This window comes from Myotis nattereri (assembly GCF_964212035.1).
Source record: "Myotis nattereri genome assembly, chromosome: 2".
NCBI classification, from domain to species: domain Eukaryota; kingdom Metazoa; phylum Chordata; class Mammalia; order Chiroptera; family Vespertilionidae; genus Myotis; species Myotis nattereri.
The window spans coordinates 160,729,974-160,751,868 of NC_138076.1; the positions used below are offsets into that span (position 1 = coordinate 160,729,974).

The 21,895-nt window shown below is 47.0% G+C and overlaps 1 protein-coding gene across 1 annotated transcript; it reads right to left on the bottom strand.

Moving 5' to 3' along the window:
• Window positions 1-7,529: 7,529 nt before the first annotated feature.
• On the bottom strand, window positions 7,530-8,034 carry LOC308514403 (large ribosomal subunit protein uL24-like). The gene has a single exon (XM_081084568.1). It carries the CDS (start codon window positions 7,996-7,998, stop codon window positions 7,561-7,563), a length of 438 nt encoding a protein of 145 aa, XP_080940694.1. The 5' UTR covers window positions 7,999-8,034; the 3' UTR covers window positions 7,530-7,560.
• Between the last annotated feature and the right edge of the window lie 13,861 nt (window positions 8,035-21,895).

The following is a 21,895-nucleotide window of genomic DNA, read 5'->3' on the forward strand; positions in this document are numbered from 1 at the left end:
GACTCCGCGCGCAGGGGGCGCGCAGCGCAGCCGATCGGCCCGGGCGCCCCGGGACTAAGACATCGAAACCAGCCACCTGAGTTCCCGGCGGGCTGGCAGCGGCGGCAGAGGAGTTGCAAAGTGCAACCGGAGCCGGAGCCAGAGTCCGGGGCGGGATGGCAGGGGAGGGGTGTGTGTCGGCGAGGGAAGGAGGGAGCGCAGGGGGAGGGGGTGAGTCACGGCCGCGCCCCCGCGGGCGCGAGGCTGGAGCGAGGGCTGCGGGAGCCTCGCCCGCCGCCTGCGCCCCGCGCCCCCTGCCTGGCGGCTGGGCCAAACGGGTCGAGGAGGGTCTCGTCCCGAATTGTCCTTCGGGAGTAGGACTCAAGAGGGGTCAAGATTCCCAACACCCCCAAATGCCTGCTGAGGGTAAGGTAATGGGGTGGAGAGAGTGCGCCAAAGCCCGGCCCCTGAAAGTTGGCCGCGCCCATTAACCAAATCACTCAACTCCCCTAGCCGGTTGGGTCACTTGGGGATGTTTCTCTCGGAAAAGTGAATGTTTCTCTCTGTATTTGGGGGGCTGGGGAAGGGTGTTTCCTCGTGCTCAGGTCGCCTCCGTTTCCTCGGAGACCCCTCGAAACCCCATCATTCATCCACCCTGCTGAGGAACCCGAGCCCCAAGGCCGCGTGAAATTGCACTGTCTCCGGCCGCTTCCTCCTCCAGACCCGGCGCCGGCCGGGCCTCTCCCGGGGATTTGGCTGGGGGGCGGGGGTGGTTTCCAGCCTGGGAACAGACCCGAAGCCCGCCTTCCCTCTTCCACCCCGGGGGGGCTCCCGCACCTGTCGCCGTCCCCTCTGCTGCCCCCCACGGCCGCCTGGGAGAACAGCTGCTTCCCCTTCCACACGAGCCGGAGCGCGCCGTCGGGGCGCCTGGAGTTCTGCTGCTCTGCGGGGACGGAGGTGGGCACACTGTCCCCACCAGGTGCGCGCACCTCCGCGGGCGCCTTCCAGGCCGGGGCTGGCGCGGGGAAGGGAGAGGAGGGGCGGGGAAGGGGGGCGTGGAGAGGGCCCCAGATACTGCGGCCTCGGATGGCCGGGGTCCGCGGCATCTCCAGCACCACCCCGCATCCTGGCCGGAGGCGGTCGGGTGCCCGGCCAGCCTCTGCACGGGCCCGCGGGCCGCCCCCTGGTGCCAACCCGCTGCAGTGAAGCCCCACAATTGGTATTCCGGGGCTCCCCCAGAGGACCTAATTATTCTCTCCAGAGTTTCAAGCCTGAAGACGTCAAGAACAGTTGAGCTCTAGCCGGTTTGGCTCAGTGGATAGAGCGACGGCCTGTGGACTGAGGGCTCCCAGGTTCGATTCCTGTCAAGGGCACATGCCCGGGTTGCGGGCTCAGTCCCCAATGGGGGGGTGTGCAGGAGGCAGTCGATCAGTGATTGTCTCTCATCATTGATGTTTCTCTCCCTCTCCCTTCCTCTCTGAAATCAATAAAAATATATTAAAAATAAAAAATAACAGTTGAGCTTTAGTGAAGAAAAATTTCGCCGGTAGCTAAAATTCTTGAAACTTACTGTGTATTACTAGGGCCTGCTCTCTGCTGAAGGCTTACCTTTGCTCTAGGGCGTTGGCCTGGCCCTGACTACCTGCATAACAATCCTAACACGGCAATAACAACATCAGTGAAACATTAACGTATGCATGCACATCCGCTGCATTTGCAAGCGTTTCCTACAACTTAGAGAATGCTCCACTTAACATAAAAATGTGTGCTAGCCAGACATCTGTCCACAGTTTATGGAGCTGCAAAGGTGTGACTTCCCAAGGTCATCCACCTGGTGACAGGGTGGATGAGGAGGAGGGGCTCGGGTTTTTGCCCAGGATTTCTTTATGTCACACTGAGACGGAGCGTCATCTGCTCAGAATCAAACCCCCATCAGATAACTGAACTAAATGCCAGGTTAAGGAGCCTTTCATTTTATTACTCACCCACCTCAACCTAGTGTTCAAGGCCCTGATTCGGAAGGAGGAAACCCCTTTTAGCTTTTTGTTTATAAAACAGTTGTATCTATCTATTAAGGTTGTTGTTCAGATTTAATGAGAAAAGGCAGGTAGGGCTCTTAATTACTGTGCTATGCTGGATCTTTAGAAGCATTCAATGAATGCTTGCTGTATTTAGTCCTACTATCACCAACCTCTCCCTTCTCCCCTCCCCAACTAGATCCCACGGTGCGTTTGCTGGTATCCATTCTTCAATACATAGAAGCATCCAGCTAAGAGCATCAGGGATATAACCCGGATAAAGCTGACCAGTAAGGGTGCTACCCTGACTACATAACTAAAGGAAGGCTTTGTTCACAAAAGCTCTCTGCACTTACCTGGCACCATTTACTTTTCCTTACTTTCTTTTACAATATATTTTCATTTATTTCAGAGAGGGAGAGAGAGAGAGAGAGGGAAACATCAATGATGTGAGAGAATCATTGATTGGCTGCCTCCAGCACGCCCCACACTGGGGATGGAGCCCACAACTAGGCATGTGCCCTGACCAGGAATCCAACCATGACCTCCTGTTCATAGATTGATTGATGCTCAACCACTAAGCCATGCCAGCCAGGCTACTTTTCCTTACTCTTTTTTTTTTTCCTAATTGATTTCAGAGCAGAGAGAAAGAAACATCAATGATGAGAGAGTACCATTGATTAGTTGCCTCCTGCATGCCCACAATGGGGAATCTAGCCCACAACAGGGGCATATGCCCTGATTGGGAATTGAACTGTGAACTCCTGGTTCATAGGTCGTCACTCAACCACTGAGCCACACCAATCGGGCATTACTCTTAATTGATGACTTTGGTTCTAATTTTACTGTGAAAATTAAAAGTAACCGGAAGAAAACATCCTATCTTTCTACCACCAATCTGGCCAATTTTCCTCCATCCTGATTCCATCTTGTTACAATAGATTGTCCTTGCTGCTATTAGACCAACTCTCACTCCCCCATTCCCACCTCTCACCCCACCCTCCAGTTCTACACCTCAGCCCATCCCTTGCCTTTCTCCTGTACTGTTCTCCTATATTATTCCCCTTTTCCTATATTACCCAATTTTCTCTGTACTGGATCATTCCATTAGCATACAAATGAGCTGTAATATCTGCCATTAAAAAATACAATAAAACAAGTAAACTTTCTTTGACCCCTTGGGCTTCTAGTTCTGTGCTCCTAACTGCGGCAAGATGTTCTGTCTTGTGGATTCCTACTCTGATTGCCTCTAGTTTCTGGCTACCACATCGATGTTGCAAGAGCAATAAAATGCCTTTGTACTTGTCTCCTTTGGTTCTGTGATAACTTCTTGTGCATATTGAGCTGCACACTCTGGAATATCACACCATCAACCATGGGGTTTCTGTATCCCAACTTCCTCACCAATACTTGACATTATTCAAGTTTCCTTTTTCTTTTTTCATTTGCCATGAATTAAAAATATTTCAATGCATTCCCTTTTCCATGCCTTTTTTTTTAAAGTTATTATATGGAAACTAATCACATGAAACTACAGAATTTTTTAGAGAGAGAGAGAGAGAAACATCGATAAATAAGTTGTTCCACTTAATTATGCATTCATTGGTAAGTTCTTTTTTTAATATATTTTTTATTGATTTCAGAGAGGAAGGAAAAGGGAGAGACAGATAGAAACATCAATGATGAGAGAGAATCATTGATTGGTTGCCTCCTGCATGCCCCCCACACTGGGGACTGAGCCCACAACCTGGGCGTGTGCCCTTCACCAGAATTGAACCTGGGACCCTTCAGTCTGCAGGCCTGTCCACTGAGCCAAACCGGCTAGGACGATTGGTAGGTTCTTGTATGTGCCCCGATTGAGGATCAAACCAGCAACATTGGCATATGGGGATGGTGCTCTAACCAACTGAGCTAACCAGCCAGGGCAAATTTTTTCTTGACCCATTTTGCTGTTTATATTTTCCCAGAAATCTATTTCATCTAGGTTTATAAACTCATTAGTGTATGGGTATTAATAAATACTGTTATTTTATTTATTTAATTTAAAATATATATATATATATATATATATATATATATATATATATATATATATTTTATAGCAAAGGTGGAGATTTACTGAGGAACAAGTACAGACTCCCACTTGGGGAGAGGGAAGGGGTCCACTAAAAAATATTTTTGACTTCAGAGAGAAAGGAAGAAGAGAGAGAGAGAGAGAGAGAGAGAGAGAGAGAGAGAGAAACATCAATGATGAGAGAGAATCATTGATTGGCTGCCTCCTGCATGCTCCCCACTGGGGATCAAGCCAGCAACCTGGGCATGTGCCCTTGACCTGAATCAAATCTGGGACCCTTCAGTCCCCAGGCTGATGCTCTATCCACTGAACCAGGGGTCCTCAAACTTTTTAAACGGGGCCAGTTCACTGTCCTTCAGACCATTGGAGGGCTGGACTATAGTTTAAAAAAAAACTATGAACAAATTCCTATGCACACTGCACATATCTTATTTTGAAGTAAAAAAACAAAACGGGAACAAATACAATATTTGTATTTACATGTGGCCTGCGGGCCGTAGTTTGAGGACCCCTGCACTGAACCAAACTGGTTAGGGCTACTGCTATTTTTTAAAAAATGTGTTGTGGCCCTGACTGGTGTGGTTCAGTTTGTTGAGTGCCATCCTGTGCACCAAAAGTTTGCCGGTTCAATTCCCCATCAGGCACATTCCCACATGCAGGGAGAGCCCCTGGTTGGGGTGTGTATGGGAGGCGACCAATCAATGTTTCTCACATCAATGTTTTTTTCTCTCCCTCCCTCTCCCTCCCGCTCTCTCTCTCTAAAGTCAATAAAAACATATTTTTAAAAATCTGTTTTGCCCTGACTGGTTTGACTCAGTGGATAGAGCGTCGGCCTGGGGACTGAAGGGTCCCAGGTTCGATTCCGGTCAAGGGTATGTACCTTGGTTGCGGGCGCATCCCCGGTGGGGGGTGTGCAGGAGGCAGCTGATGGATGTTTCTCTCTTGTCGATGTTTCTAACTCTCTATCCCTCTCCCTTCCTCTCTGTAAAAAACCAATAAAATATATTTTTTAAAAATCTGTTTTTGTTGTCTGTGTCCCGTTTTCTTTTTGTATTTTGTCTATTTGTATGTTTTTGTTGTTTTTTGTCTTTATCATTCTAGCTAATTCTCTTTGTATCTTTTCTAGTTCACTGATTATATCATTGATCTGTTTCTCGCCCAATGGCGTAAGCTGGGCCCTCTCTAGAGAAGAAACCTGAGTTCCCCATGATCAATGCCCGGGCCCCGCGGGCAGGCGAGGGGATTCCAAGGCAGTTGCTGGGCGTGTAGGCCACAGGGGCATAGGCTACCAAGGAGACAGAACTAAACCTCACACACACTGCTTGGCCCTGGAGGATGGATGGTTAGTCAATGACTGGTAAGATTCCTCAGGGAGGAATGACCTAAGACAGGCACAGTCGCAGAGGGGCCTCAGGAGAGAACTTGGGGGCCAACAGAGGTGGGGCAGATCCTCACACCCACCCCAACTATGCAGGGGCTTGAACACTCGCCCCTTCTGAGGGAGGTCTCCTGTCCCCATGGCTGCTTCTCGATTCACATGCCCAGCTCAGATCGGGACCCAGATAACAGAAAGATACTTAGCCCAGCCGAGATCGATACCCAGAGAACAGAGACTTGGCTAACAGCAGCTACCCTATATCTAAATCCAGCTTAACACCAGGAATGCTCAGGGCCTTCTCAAGGATGCAAAATAATCCTTTCCATTAATATTTACAGTGTAAACTAAGATTGTTATTAGAGTATTAAATCTAACAGTAATATAGTAATCAAGTTTTCAGATTAATTAAATTTTGCTAATTAATATAAGTAATTATTCAAGAAGTATTAATCAAAATTTTCATTTCATAGTAAAATTGCTTAACATGCAATGAATTTAAAGCAGTTATATTTTTGTGCTAAAAAACAAAGAAGGGGGATCTGTTGGGGGCCAGATGTAAGCTGGCAAGGTCCTTGCACCTGAAGGGGCTAGCAAGGCTAGGACCCTTACCCACACAGTTTTCCCAGACTTGTTGGATGGTGGTTATCAGTAGAATGAGAGCAACCTTTGTAGAATGAGAACAGCCTTTCATGGCTTACCAAGAAGTCTGTAACTATTTACTGAGATATGCTGTACTGAGAACTTGTCCTTCTGCTGTGTCTCTCCCTTAGAGATTAAGAGGAACAAAGAATACATTCCTCTTGACAGACCTCCTATTCAGTCTGTTGTGTATAAATAGGATTGTATAGCTAATAAACTTGCTTCAGTTCCTCGAGAACTGGAGTCCTCCCGATCCCGTTTTCCTGTCTTTCTTTCTTTTCTCATTTCCCACCTGCCTACCTCAGCCCAGCTCAACCTGTCAGGCTGGCACTGACACCTTTCCTCTCTGAAGTCAATAAAAATATATTTTTAAAAAATCCCACTCTTGCCGAAACCGGTTTGGCTCAGTGGATAGAGCGTCGGCTTGCGGACTGAAAGGTCCCAGGTTCGATTCTGGTCAAGGGCATGTACCTGGGTTGTGGGCACATCCCCAGTAGGAGATGTGCAGGAGGCAGCTGATCGATGTTTCTCTCTCATGGATGTTTCTAACTCTCTATCTCTCTCCCTTCCTCTCTGTAAAAAATCAATAAAATATATTTAAAAAATAAAAAAATAAAAAATCCCACTCTTTGGTGAGCAAGTATTTACCAAGGCATCTGACGTACTTATACTTCCTGCTCAACCAGCCCAATTTGCATAATGTTATAATATAGCAGGTCAATGTAGAATGATTTTTTTATTTTATTTTTTTTAGAATGATGTTTTGAGAGAAGCCCAGCTACTCAGGTATTTCCAAATTATTTTATGACAGAGGTCAAGAGAGTTCACATAGCCCTGGGCAAGGCTGGACCTGGTTGTCTTTTCCAAATGAAGGTGACTGTTTCTGTTCCCCTCTCTGATAAGGATGGAAAAGAATGCACTTGCCAAAACCGAAGTTGCATACCTGTATCTGCTAATCTGCTAAGGGTACCACACGTGGCAAAGCAGCTGCGATTGGGAGAACTTTTTGAGTGTGAAGTCATTTACTGTCATTGACAGGATCGGTCGGGTTTTGCAGGAACCAGATTGGTGAATTAAATAAAGTTATGATGGGGACTCCTGCCTTTGCATCCTTTTTATTTTTACTTATTTTGTAAATTTTTATATATTGACTAGAGGCCTGTTGCACAAAGAGATTCGTGCAATAGGCCTGCCCTTCTCTTGGCTGCTGGCACCAGTTTTTCTCTGGCACCCGGGACCCAGGCCTTCGCTCTGGCTGGGTCCTGTGAGCCCTCGCTGCTCCGCCGGCTTCAGGGCCCTTTGGCTTCGCTCTGGAGCTTACGTATGCAAATTAACCACCATCTTTGTTGGTGGTTAATTTGCATATGGCCCTGATTAGCCAATGGGAAGCGTAGGGAAGGTACGGTTAATTACCCTTTTGGTCTTTTTTTTTTCAGTTTAAGTTTTTAATGAAAGTTGTATATAATATTACTTTATTCCTGCATCTTCTCAATTGTTTCTTCCTTGTATTTTCCCTTTTCCTTTCCTACGTGGCGAGATTTGGCTTTACGTTCAAGGATCTTTTTGCAGTCTTTGTCCAGCTTTAGCCTAGTGATAACCACCTTGCTGGGGTGAATGCCCACGTGAACCGTTGTCCCATTAGCTTTCTCCCCTTGCACTTGTTCAGTGTAGATGACATATTTCTTCCTGTAAACCTGGACGACTTTGCCAATTTGCTGCCCTTTGTAATGTCCTCGAACAACCCGAACCTCGTCATCCTTTCGGATGGGCATGGACCGAACATTGTACTTCTGTCTCAGCTCTTTGGAAAGAGGAGACGACATGATCTTCCTTCGAATGTGGGGAGGTGCATTGAAATGCCTTTTACGGTTCTTGCTCCGGTCAGAAGTCACAAAGGGGGTGAACTTCATTTTGACCGCTGGCGCTCCTACGATGGCCGCAAGAGGGAAGAGCACCCTTTTTGGCTTTTATTAGATAAGATTGATTTGTTGTTCTACTTATTCATGCATTTCTTGGTTGATTCCTGGTTGTGCCCTGACTGGGGATCGAACCCAAAACCTTAGCATATCGGGATGATGCTCTAACCAACTGAGCTACTCGGCCAGAGCACATTCTTTGAAATTATTATTATTATTATTATACACTCCACAGGTCTGAAATTGCTTTTTATACCTAGCATGCCATGAATTCACGGGGAATGGATTCCAGCAGCCCAGCCTCCTTCCCTTTGGTTCTCATAAAGTGTGCTTCTCTGGCACCTCAGTTGAACCCAAGTACCTTTACCTTCGGTTCCCTTCTTTTCCTAACCATTTTACTTTACATGTTTCAGGAAGCTATCTCAGCTCTTAAGAGTGCTTAGTGCCCTAACCTGTTTGGCTCAGTGGATAGAGCGTTGGCCTGTGGACTCAGGGGTCCCAGGTTCCATTCCAGTCAAGGGCATGTACCGTGGTTGCAGGCATATACCCAGTGGGGAGTGTGCAGGAGGCGGCTGATCGATGTTTCTCTCTCATTGATGTTTCTAACTCTCTATCCCTCTCTCTTCCTCTCTGTAAAGAATCAATAAAATATATTTTTTTAAAAAAGAGTGCTTAGTATGCTCTATACCAATATTAATTCTCTTGGCAGGAATTTTGCCAACAGCATGCTGGGTAACACCATAGGCTCTCCTAGTTTTGCCATAGTAATGTTTGTGGGGCATTCCACAAACGGGTGATGGGAGGATAAGAAGGTGAGAGCTAATAGGTATGAGTTTTCTTTTTGGGATGATGGAAATGTTCTAAAATTAACCGTGGTTGCACATATCTGCAAATATATTAAAAGCCATTGAACTATACTTTAAAAAAATATTTAAAAATATTTTTATTGATTTCAGAGAGGAAGGGAGAAGGAGAGATAGAAACATCAATGATGAGACAAGATCATTGGGTTGCAGGTTCGTTCTGGGCCAGTGAAGGTGCATTCGGGAGGCAACCAATGGATTTGTCTCTAACATTGATGTTTCTCTCTCTCTACCTCCTTCCCTCCCTTCCACTCTCTCTAAAAATCAATGGGAAAGCCCTAGTCAGTTTGGCTCAGCGGATAGAGCATTGGCCTGCGACCAAAGGGTCCTGAGTTCGATTCTAGACAAGGGCACGTACCTTGGTTGCAGGCTCCTCCCCGGCTCAGGCCCTGATAGGGACTCATGCAGGAGGCGACCAATCAATGTGTTTCTCTCATAGCGATGTTTCTCTCTGTCTTTCCCTCTCTTTTCCACTCTCCCTAAAAATCAATGGGGAAAAAATATCCTTGTTGAGGATTAAAATAATCCTTGGGTGAGGATTAACACATAGGAAAGTAGACTAGTGGTTGCTTAGGGCTGGGGAGAAGAGTGCTGGGAGGGTAGGAGGGTGATAGCTAATGGTATGGGATTTCTTCTTGAGATGATGGAAATATTTTAAAATTGACCATGGTGATGATTGCACATATCTGCAAATATATTAAAAGCCATTGAACTATTTAAAAGTATATTTTAAAATATACTTTTAAAAATGTATTTTTTATTGTTGATAGGAACTACACACTTAAAATTTTTTTAATTGATTTTATAGAGAGAAAGTAAGGGAGAGAGAGAGGAACATCAATTTGTTATTTATGCATTCATTGGTTGCTTCTTTTATGTGCCCTGACCAGGGATAGAACCAACAACCTAGTGTATCAGGACAATGCTCTAACCAACGAGCTATCCAGCCAGGGCTTCGATGTGAATTTAAAAAACAAAATGTTTTGGGTTTCAAAAAGAATAAATTAATATTTTTGATCAATTTCATCATAGTGTCACTTCATGTCTTACCACAAGCTATTAAAGCAGCCTATACTTGTTCATCAATTATGAATTGGGGCCCTAAATTAATGAGCTTTCATTTATCTCAGCTAAATTATCATTGATTTAAGATTCATCCTTTTTCTGTCCAGTCTATTGCCTTTCTGATTATGGTTTTGTTGTTGTTAATCCTCACCCAAGGATATTTTTTCCATTGAGTTTTAGAAAGTGGAAAGGAGGGAAGGGGTGGAGAGAGAGAGAGAAACATTGATGTGAGAGAGACACATGGATTGGTTGCCTCCCACACTCTCCCCAGCCAGGCCAGGGCTCAAACCTGCAGCCCAGGTAGCCACACTGGCCAAGGCTGATTATGTTTTCCACTGTACAAGCTTTCTGAAAATCAGAACACTGTAATTCAATTTTTTAATTCATCATTTATTCTCCATGCTGTATTATTTCCATGCATTCTAATTTTGTCTACAGTTTTGCCATCTACAGTCCATTTTCTATACTGTGGTTTGTGGTTAAAAACAAAACAAAACAGAAATCTCATCAGACCACTCCCTTGCTTAAAACCTTTTAAAGGAAAAAAAGAAAAGAAATCAGATCACATCAAAAATTATTTTAAAGGATTTCTATTGCCCTCAGGATAAAGTTCAAATTCCTTAACTGGTTTACAAGCCACTACACTGACCTGACCCCACCCTCTGGCTTTATCTCTTACCATTCTTTATCTCACTTTATGCATCTGCCACAAACAGATATTTTTTTCTCCCGGCCACCAGACATGCCGCCTTTTCTGGGACATTCTCCTTCAACAAACATTTATCGAACCCCTGCTCTACTGCCAGGCGCTGTCCCTGAGCTCTCAGGCTCTGCCAGTCCAGGAAACACGGATAATGGACCTGCACACATCGTGACAATGTGAGAAAGGAATAAAGCACAAGCTGGGTCCAGCACAAAGCAGAGAAGCCGGTGTGCAACATGAGAATCATGGGCACCGTTTACAGCCACAGCGCTAGGTGACCAGGCATCACCACACACTCCACAATGCGGGCGGTGGAAACAAACCACTGAGGGCCAGAGAACTCGCTAGTCATGGGCGTCTGGGGAGAGAGAGCAGGGGAAGCAGCCAGCGTAGGAGAGAAAGGAAAAGCGGAGAAGCTTGAAGTAGCCAATAGGAACAGGGAGGACAATCTGACACAGTAGCTGAAAGGAAGAGAGGTTCTGCCCTCTCTGGGAGCAGGTGAAGGCCAGGCCCCAGACCTGTCAGTCAGGCCTAAAGAGGTGGGAGCAACCTCACCCCTTTGAACTCCCCAAACTGACCATCCAGGACAGGCTCCATCCTGAAGGAAAACTGCTGAGAGAGGAATCGGAATGAGCAGGACAGGGACAATAGAGACAAAGGCAGAGGGGGGCCCTGGAGGGCTTAGCTCAGTGGTCAGAACATCGGCCTGTGCACCAGAGGGGGGCCCTGGAGGGCTTAGCTCAGTGGTCAGAACATCGGCCTGTGCACCAGAGGGTGGCAGGTTCGATTCCTGGCCAAGGGCATGTACCTGGGTTGCAGTTTCAATGATCCCTGTTGCTGCTTGGCCACACATGTGGAAGGCAGCCAATCCAGTCCATGTGTCTCACATCAATGTCTCTCTCTCTCTCTCTCTCTCTCTCTCTCTCTCTCTCTCTCTCTCCCCACTCCCTCTTTCACTCTCTTTAAAAATTAATGGAAAAAATATCCTCACTCCTTGACCTTGAGTGAGAATTTAAAAAAAATAAAAAGAAAGAGAATAAGGAACAGAAAAACCATCCCTTGCAGACAAAGAAAGCATGCCAGGGAGACATGCTTACAAAATAGATGGAAATTATAACATTTTATTTCAAAATGAGTTAAAAGACATTAAGAAAGTGATTTGGGGGGAAAAAAGTCTGGCTGGCATGGCTCAGTGTTTGATCATTGACCCATGAACCAGGAGGTCACCGTTCGATTCCCTGTTAGGGCACATCCCCAGTGGGGGCCGTGCAGGAGACAGCAGATAAATGGTTCTCTCTCACCATTGATGTTTCTATCTCTCTCTCCCTCTCGCTTCCTCTCAGAAATCAATAAAAATACATTTTTTAAAAAAAGGGATTTGAGAAATAACAGAATAACACAAATCAGAATTTTATTTTTATTTTTTGAAATATATTTTATTGATTTTTTACAGAGAGGAAGGGAGAGGAATAGAGAGTTAGAAACATTGATGAGAGAGAAACATCTATCAGCCGCCTCCTGCACAGTCCCTGCTGGGGATGTGCCTGCAACCAAGGTACATGCCCTTGACAGGAATCAAACCTGGGACCCTTGGGTCCGCAGGCCAACGCTCTATCCACTGAGCCAAACCGGTTTGGGCAGAATTTTATTTTTTTAATATCACTTTTAAAAATATATATTTTTTATTGATTTCTGAGAGGAAGGGAGAGGGAGAGAGAGTTAGAAACATCAATGATGAGAGGAATTCATTGATTGGCTGTCTCCTGCATGCCCTCTACTGGAGATAATGCCAGTAACCAGGGCATGTGCCCTGACCGGGAATCCAACCGTGACCTCCTGGTTCATATGTCCACGCTCAACCACTTCACCATGCAAGAATAACACAAATCATAATTTTAAAAAACTAAAAAATGGTCCTAGCTGGTTTGGCTCAGTGGATAGAGCGTTGGCCCAAGGACTGAAGGGTCCCTTATTTGATTCCAGTTAAGGGCAGGTACCTAGGTTGCAGGCTCCATCCTGGCCCTGGCCTATGGGGGAGGCAACCAATAGATGTGTCTCTCTCACACTGATGTTTCTCTCTCTCTGTCTGTCCCTCTTCCTCTCCCTTCCACTCTCTCTAAAAATCAATGGCAAAATATCCTTTTTTTTTTTTAAATATACTTTATTGATTTTTTACAGAGAGGAAGGGAGAGAGATAGAGAGCCAGAAACATCGACGAGAGAGAAACACCGATCAGCTGCCTCCTGCACATCTCCCACTGGGGATATGCCCGCAACCCAGGCACATGCCCCCGACCGGAATCGAACCCGGGACCCTTCAGTCCGCAGGCCGACGCTCTATCCACTGAGCCAAACCGGTCTCGGCGGCAAAATATCCTTGAATGAAGATTAACAAAACAAAACAAAGAAAAAAAAAATATTTGAAGTGATAGAGCTGAAGGAAAGGAACACAAGAGCAAATAAACACAACAAATGATGTCTTAAAAGAAATTAAAGATGAAAAAGGAAAATTTTTAAAGTATAAAGAAATAAAGTAAGAGGATTCAAGAGAAAGTGACAAACATTAAAGACAAACAAGGAAGCCCTAACCAGTTTGGCTCAGTGGATAGAGTGTCAGCCTGCGGACTCAAGGGTCCCAGGTTCGAGTCCAGTCAAGGGCATGTACCTTGGTTGTGGGCACATCCCCAGTAGGGAGTGTGCTGGAGGCAGCTGATCCATGTTTCTCTCTCATCGATGTTTCTAACTCTCTATCCCTCTCCCTTCCTCTCTGTAAAAAAATCAATAAAATATATTTAAAAAAAAAAAAGACAAACAAGGAAGATATAAAATCCTTGGCTCCCATTTTTTTAGGTAACTTTTTTGAGTGTCTTAAGGGACTCCACTAATATAGGTTAATAGAAATCTCTGAAAAAGGAAACCAAAGCAAAGGAACAGAAAAAAATACCCCAAAACTACTCAAGAAAACATTCCTGAAAAAAATGTTAAACTATATATTAGGAGAATAAAGGAAGTACTAAAAATATTGACCTATAATGGTTAATACCATGGCATCTACACTAATAAAAGAGAAACATGCAAATTGGTGTCACTCCGCTACGCCCACCAGCCAATCAGAGTGACTATGCAAATTAACCCAACAAAGGTAACGGCTAATTTGCATAAGCAGGCACGGAGCGAAGACTGAAGACTGAAGACTGAAGAGGCTTGGCTTCTTCACTGTGGCCGGACCAAAGGCCTAGGTCCGGGGTGCCAGAGGAAAACCGGTGCCGGAGTAAAACCGGTGCCGGCAGCCAGGGGAAGGAAGGCCTATTGCAAAAATCTTCACGCAACGGGCTTCTAGTCTATATATATAAAACCCTAATATGCAAATAGACTGAATAGTGGAACAACTGGTTGCTATGACATGCACTGACCACCAGGGGGCACGTGCAGAACATGGCGGCCATAGGCAGTAGGTGGCAGCGTGGAACATGGCAGCTGTCAGCCCCAGTGGGAGGGTGGAGCAGGTGAGTGGAGGCGCCAGACCTAGGCGGGGCGCCTGTCACTGTCATCAGGGTGAGCCTCCGGTGGTTACTGAAAATTCTTTGCTCCCATGTGCCATGGTCCCACTCGGTGCTCACACCTGCTGCTGGTGCCGGCCATGGCCCCATTTGCACCAGCTGATGGCGCCCGGCGCTGGCCTCGATTGCTCAGCGCCTTCAGTGGGTGTGAGTGGCAGCTGCCGGACTAGATCACCCCTCAGGGCTTCTTCACCTCCCCCTGCTCCTAAGGGACGATTGGGGATGGCAGCTGCCTCTTGCACCCGCTGCCAGCGCCCAGCGCCAGTCCCAATCACTCAGTGCTGTCAGCAGGTGCGAGCAGTGGCTGCTGGCCCTGATTGCACCTGAGGTCTTCTCCTCCTCCCCCTGCTCCTGAGGGGCGATCAGGGCAGCAGCCGTCACTCACACCTGCTGCTAGCATGGGCCCCAATTGCTCTGTGCTATCAGCGGGTGCGAGTGGGGCCAGCACCATCAGCACGTGGGAGCGGCGGTGGCAGGAGCGGGGCTGCTGGTAGACTGGGGACTGGGGGTGTGGTGGATGGGCCAAGATCTGCCCCTGTACCCACCACAGACTCATGGCCCACAGTTCCTTTCAAGGTACATGAATTTATGCACTGAGCCCCTAGTATTCTAATAAAATCATTAGACTTTAAAGAAAAAAAATCCTTTGTTGAGACAAAAAGAATATGTGACTCATACAGGACAAATTGAGTAATTGTCTGATTTTTGGACAGCAATGCTTTCTGCAAGAAGAAAATGAAATTGACATATTTTAAGTAATCAGGAAGAGAACATGAGAGCCAAAGCAAATTAACCTTCAACTATAATAGACACAGACAAATTGTTATCAATAGGCAGGATCTCAGGAACTATTGTTCCCATGAGCCCTTCCTAGGAAATGCACTTCAGACAACCAAACTGCCTGGGGAGACATCAACACAGGGGCTGTGAGTGAGAACTATGTCTCAGTTACCGGTAGAACTGAGACTAAATGAAGGTTAAAAGAGAGCGTACACTATGCATGGCCATATGATCTGACCATGTAGATATTATAGCATAAAAATGGGAGGAGCATGAGGATAGCACTTGCAAAAAATTTGAATTTAAAATTTATTCAAAAACTATTTGACAAAAAATAAAGCAAAACAAAATATTTGACAGCTCACTGTGTTTACGGTACAGGGGACACCATGCTAAACAAACATTTCTGAGGCTTCTGACCTCAAAGTGCTTACAATCTCTTTGTAAAAAAGAATCTACAGATTAAGCGGAAGTGATGACAGTGGCTTCTGTGTTTGGTTTTCTGGCGTGGGACTGCAGCCGCTCCCTCAGGTCGCACCTGCAGGGCTAATTCCTCCTTGTCCTGGGGCCTGCAGCCAGGACGATGTGATTCTCAGACGTTTTTTCTGGCTCCTCCAAACAGGAGCTCGTGCTCGCTTCGCTCTCCTGTCGCTCCTCCTCTGTGACTGGTTTCCTCTCACGGCTGCTGCTGGTTTAACAGTCTCTCTCGCTTTCCAGATGGAAAAGACCGCGTCTACGTGTCTATGTTTGTTTAGCACTGTATCCTCCATACCTAGAGCATAGCAGGCCTTTAATAAGTACAGGGTGTCCCTCCAGAATGTATACATACTTTGAATAATTAATTCTAATTGGAATTAATAATTAGGCAAAGTGTGCATACATTTTTTGGGACACCCTGTATTTTTTTAACAGGTGAAAATCAATCAGCATTTAAGTGTTGATGATACAAAGAGGAAGAAACATTGGATCCTGCTCGAAAAGGCTCGCGTGGAACGGAGGCTGGTAAAGAGATTTCATTCATTTGTATGAAGTGCAGTAAGTGCTGTCACAGCACCACACAGACACAAAAGGAAAACTGCTCTCTGCTTCTGCAGGCGACGCGTCTGGAAAGTTCCAGGGAAGATGTGGGCTTGCATGAGGCTGACCAGGATGGGTTCCTGGACAGAGGTTTACTGCAATCACAGGCAGACGAATGGCCCCTGCAGATGTTCAAATCCCAATCACTGAAACCTGTGAATGCTACCTTACACGGCATAAGGGACGTTGCAGATTGATTAAGTTCAGAATCTCGAGAGAGACAAATGGCGGTGGAATAGGCAGACCTATCCTGAGCCTTGTCCCAGAGCAGACTGAAGGAGCAACTAAATCCAGTAACATCCACCCCAAATTGGCGACGTGGACACAGCTGGTGAGACAATTGGCAGCCGGGAAGGGCAGAGAACGCCTGGAGAACGATTTAACCCATTGGGATTAATAATTATTCAAAATGTGTAAAAAAAAATTTGGGGAATACCATATATATGTGTGTGTGTGTATATATATAATAATACATATATATTAGTATGTATGTGTACACACAAATGCACTACACACGGAAATAAAGAGATTGGGACAAAATGTTTAAAAAAAAAAAAAGAATCTGCCGAAACCGGTTTGGCTCAGTGGATAGAGCGTCAGCCTGCGGACTGAAAGGTCCCAGGTTCGATTCCGGTCAAGGGCATGTACCTGGGTTGCAGGCACATACCCAGTAGGAGATGTGCAGGAGGCAGCTGATTGATGTTTCTCTCTCATCGATGTTTCTAACTCTCTATCTCTCTCCCTTCTCTCTGTAAAAAATCAATAAAATATATTTAAAAAAAAAAAAAGAATCTGGAGCTGGGAACATTTTCCTGGGTCACCGGGATTGGCCCAACGGCACCACAGGAGTCGGTGGAGCGCAGCATGGCTGTCAGGCCGGGGCATCTGAAGATGCTGCTGCTGCCCTTGAAGTCGGGGGAAGAGGCCATGCGCCCAGGGGTGCCGGCCGCCCCTAGAAACTGGAAAAGAGAGGGACTAGGGCAGTGATGGCGAACCTTTTGAGCTTGGCGTGTCAGCATTTTGAAAAATCCTAACTTAACTCTGTTTCCGTGTCACATATAGAAAATTTTTGATATTTGCAACCCTATTAAAACAAAGACTTATATTTTTGATATTTATTTTATATATTTAAATTCCATTTTTAAAGAAAGATATATTTTATTGATTTTTCACAGAGAGGAAAGGAGAGGGATAGAGAGCCAGAAACATCGATGAGAGAGAAACATCGATCGGCTGCCTCCTGCACACCCCCTACTGGGGATGTGCCCGCAACCAAGGTACATGCCCTTGGCCGGAATCGAACCTGGGACCTTTCAGTCCACAGGCTGATGCTCTATCCACTGAGCCAAACCGGTTAGGGCTATTTAAATGCCATTTAACAAAGAAAAATCAGCCAAAAAAAATGAGTTATAGGTTTGCCATCACTGGACTAGAGCCTCCAGAAGGAGCCCAGCTCTGCTGACATGGGACTCATTTCAGACTTCCGACCTCTGGGACTGTGAGATAATAATTTGGTGTTGTTTTAAGCCGTGAGTTAATGGTAATTCGCTACAGCAACCAATACAGCAGCCCACCACCTCAGGCCCTGGTAAGCACTCCCTCACTCACTGCCAAGCACCGAGGACACAGCCACAAAGCAAGAGACAGACCCGGCCCTCGAGTAGCTAACACTGTAAGGAGGGCAGACAGTCATCAGACAGCTCAGGAAATAACTCCCCTAGTGAGTGGCCGATGGAAAGCAAACGCGGTGCTGGAAAGGGTCGCTGATGTGATGGGAAGGTCTTCGGGCAGGACGGGCAGAGGGGTCCTCGGAGGTGATGTGGCACCACGCCCTGGACGATGATGGCAAGCAGACAGTGTGTGCTGACCAAGGGAAGAGCATTCATGGCACAGCAACCAGCAAGGACCAGCCCTGAGGAAGGACGGATGTGGAGTGTCTACACGGAAAGGAGGCCCAAGGGGCGGGAGCGGAGAGAAGAATGGGTAGGAGGCCACAGGGAAAAGGAGCAGCCAGGTCAGCCAGAGGCTTGGATCGCAGCAGGGAGCTGGGATTTTATTGTCGTGGCAGAAGGAGGCCATTGAAGGACTTCCGTGGGCGAGGAGCAGCACTGGGGTTATTTTTAAATATATTTTTATTGATTTCAGAGGGGAAAGAAGAGAGAGAAAAACATCAATGATGAGAGAGAATCATTGATTGGCTGCCTCTTACAGGGGCCCCTCCTGGGGATCGAGCCCACAACCCGGGCATGTGCCCTAGACAAGAATCAAACCTGGGACCCTTCAGTCTGCAGGCCGATGCTCTATCCACTGAGCTAAACTGGCTAGGGCTGGGTTTATATTTTTGAAATGATCAGTCCTGTTGCTATATGGCAGATCCCCGGCCTCCTTTACTTGTTGTAAGTAAATAAAAGTCCCTGATGACAACCACATCTGATGGAACGCCCTAAGTGGCGAACCCCTGGAGTTGGGAAACAAACTCGGCCCCTTAAACAGGACTCTTCCTCTTACCCTGGTGCAGACGTGTGGGGAAGCATTCACTTGCCCTGAGCTTTTGCAGACGGAGGGTCTGTTCTATGGGAAACTCCCGCCTGGTTCCGAGACCGCCTGAGCAGCCGCCTGGCCTGCCTCTGCCTCCACCAGGTAGTGGAGTGGCCACATGAACCTGCTCTGTCCAGCGCGCTGGAAGGGAGGTGATCGCTTTAATTAGTGCTTCTGTTCTTGTTTTGGGGAGTAGGGCTTCTGGCTGTCACCCTCCAGGCTTCTGATCATCTGGGGGTGGGAAAAGGAAGACCAGCTCCCACTGTGGGACCAGCCAACGATGTCCAGAAAGACTGGATTCTAACCAATGTGCATACTGCAAGCAAGAGGGACCCTGGAAGAGGGTGCTCCAGGTCCCCAGGGAAGGAGGAGAGGGATGCTGGAAGCCGGTCCACCCTTGCTGTTTGACGCAGTCGCTGCAGGGAAGAAACATCTGCACAGCTTATGTTTCAAGGGACCTGGTGTATATGACATATGTTTGCTCCCCCTCTTAAGCTCTATGTGTTTTAACCAGGACCACCTCCCCAAGAAAGGTTGTTTCCGCAGGTTAGGGATTAACAGGACTAAGGAAGAGAATAAATCAGTAAATCCCCCTAGTGTTACAGAAATGCCATGTCCGACTTATGAAGAACGTGGACTAAGACTGTTGGCAATAAATTTGGGGCTTGTTGGGCCCACATCCCCAGGGGTCTGCCCACCAGGGAAAGCACCAAAGCCTACACCCCTGGAGCCCCACCGACACAGGGCAGTCCCAGGGAAGGCAAGCAGCGGGGCTGGGAGGACATAACCTTTACTGGGTAGGATAATCTCCTTCAGTCACTTCCTTGTAGCCTATCAGTAGAGCAGTGACCTTGGAATAGCCCTTGCAATGGAACACAGAGATTAACCTAGACAAGATTAAAATCAACAGAACTAGATAGAATCAGGATTTTTGGCAAAGGTCAGATAAGAAACAAGGAATTGTAGAACCTGACCCAAAACATACCATGATGTAATTATAGAGGCATGCTTATGGGATCAAATAGTATAAATACAGATGTAACAGGACAATAAAGAGAACCTCTCTATGATGATCAACTGAATGCTGTCTCCGTGTCCTTCCTTCTTCGCTGACTCCGTCCACACCTTTGGGAACCCCTGGACCTGCTGGGGCTGGACCCCAACAGAGGGAGGCTTCTAACTTTCTGCAGTTACTCCGATGGAAAGTGAGGAGTGATGGGGCCCAGGGGACTCCCATTTGGCTCCAAGAGGTAATGTTTTGATCTCCCAGGCCGAGCCCCAGGTCACCCTGAATGTCAAAGGGGAGAACATTGAATTTTTATTAGCTATGGAGCCACTTACTCTGCTCCTACTACCTGGAAGGAGCTCTGCTCTCTGAGAGGGAGTGTAACAGTAAGGGGCGGGAGAAAGCCAGGCGCAAGGAATTGTGCAGCCTCTGATGTGGAACAGAGGCTGTCACACTCTCCCCTCTCTATACCTGCGTGTCCAGCTCCCGCTTAGGAAGGGACCTACTAACTAATGCAGGGCTACTATAAAGGAATAGAATTCAAAAAACTGTTTTAGTATCAGAAAGGTTTATTGGAAATCCTCACCCTGAACTGTGTAGCATGTGTCGCAGCACTGCCACTCATTAAATAAAGGAATCGCTCTTACGGCCCTACTCCGACAGGTCCCAAAAGACCAGAGATTCTTGACCAGGTTAATCCAGCTGTTTGGGCACAAGGAACAGTCGGAAGGGCAAAGTGTGCCCTACCTGTTAAAGGAGGCCTCAAACAACAGACCCCTGGCTCCGGGTTAACAACACCCCTTGAAACCCGAGGCAAAAATGGGGACCACCCTGCCCCAAAAGCACTTCTCCAACTGGGACTCACTGCACCTTGTTAGTCACCCGGCAACACTCCCATCCTTTCCATTAAGAAACCGGATATGGCCCTGGCTGGCTTGGCTCAGTGGATAGAGCGTCAGCCTGCAGACTGAAAGGTCCCAGGTTCAATTCCAGTCAAGGGCACATACCTGGGTTGTTGGCCCGACCCTCAATGTGGGCCCGATCCCCAATGGGGGGTGTACAGGAGGCGGCTGATCTATGATTCTCTCTCATCATTGATGTTTCTCTCTGTCTCTCTCTCCCTCTCCTTCCTCTCTGAAATCAATAAAAATATATTTAATAAAAAAAAAAAAAGAAAAGAAACTGGAGATGGGCCCTAGCTGGTTTGGCTCAGTGGATAGAGCATTGGCCTGCAAGGTCCTGGGTTCGATTCTGGTCAAGGGCACATGTCCAGGTTGCAGGCTCAATCCCCAATATGGGCCTGATCCCCAATGGAGGGTGTGCAAGAGGCAGCCAATTAATGATTCTCTCTCGTCATTGATGTCCCCCCCCCCCCCCGCTCCTTTCCTCTCTAAAACCAATAAAATAGATTTTAAAAAAAAATGAGGAGTGAAAAAAATCTCAAGAGGGAATTCTTAGGTAGGACCAGGGTCTCAAGGTCTGGGAAGTTCTTACTAAATGCTATTCTATTTTAAAAATATGTTTTCATTGATTTTAGAGAGATTGGAAGAGAGAGAAACATAGAAAGTAGCACCAATTGGCTGCCTCCTGCACGCCCCCTACTGGGGATCAAGCCCACAACCAGAGGACGGGACGGGGAATTGAATCAGCAACCTCTGGGCGCGGGACCACGCTCGGCCACCGAGCCACACCGGCCAGGGCCCAGCGCTGTTCTGTTCTCCCTGAATGTTAGCCGCGCGCTGGCCTCTCTATGGAGCACTGTGCCTGTCCCCACCCCTCCCCCAGGCACGTTTTCCTTGCCTCTTTCTTCTAAGCTCGAAGGGACCTGCTTTTGCCGCCGCAACTTGTTTCCTAAGCCCATTTCCTCTACGGCTCCCTTCTCCCTCTGTGACTTTCTAACCATGTGTTCTTGTAGTTTGAGTCTGGGCTGTAAATTCTTTCTTAGCCAGAACTCAAGTACGGAGGTGGCTGAAGGTCTGGTCTGACTCCATTGGTCTAACACCTGGTGCTGTTTTTGCAGCCAACAGGGGCACCCACTGAGCTCAGGACTGGGCCGGACTCACAGAGGCTGCGGGGCTCGGACAACGCCTTCTCCTCTTTGGGGTTCAGTTTTCCCATCTGTGAAATGTGGATTGTAGTAGCTGACAAATCACCCCCAAGGACATATACATTGTAAGCCCTGGACCTGAAGTGTTACCCTACAATGAAAAAGGGTCTTAGCAAGTGTGATTAAAGATCTTGAAATGCGGGGGGGGGGGGGGGGGGGCACAGTATGCAGCTGTAAACAGGATGAGCTTGAC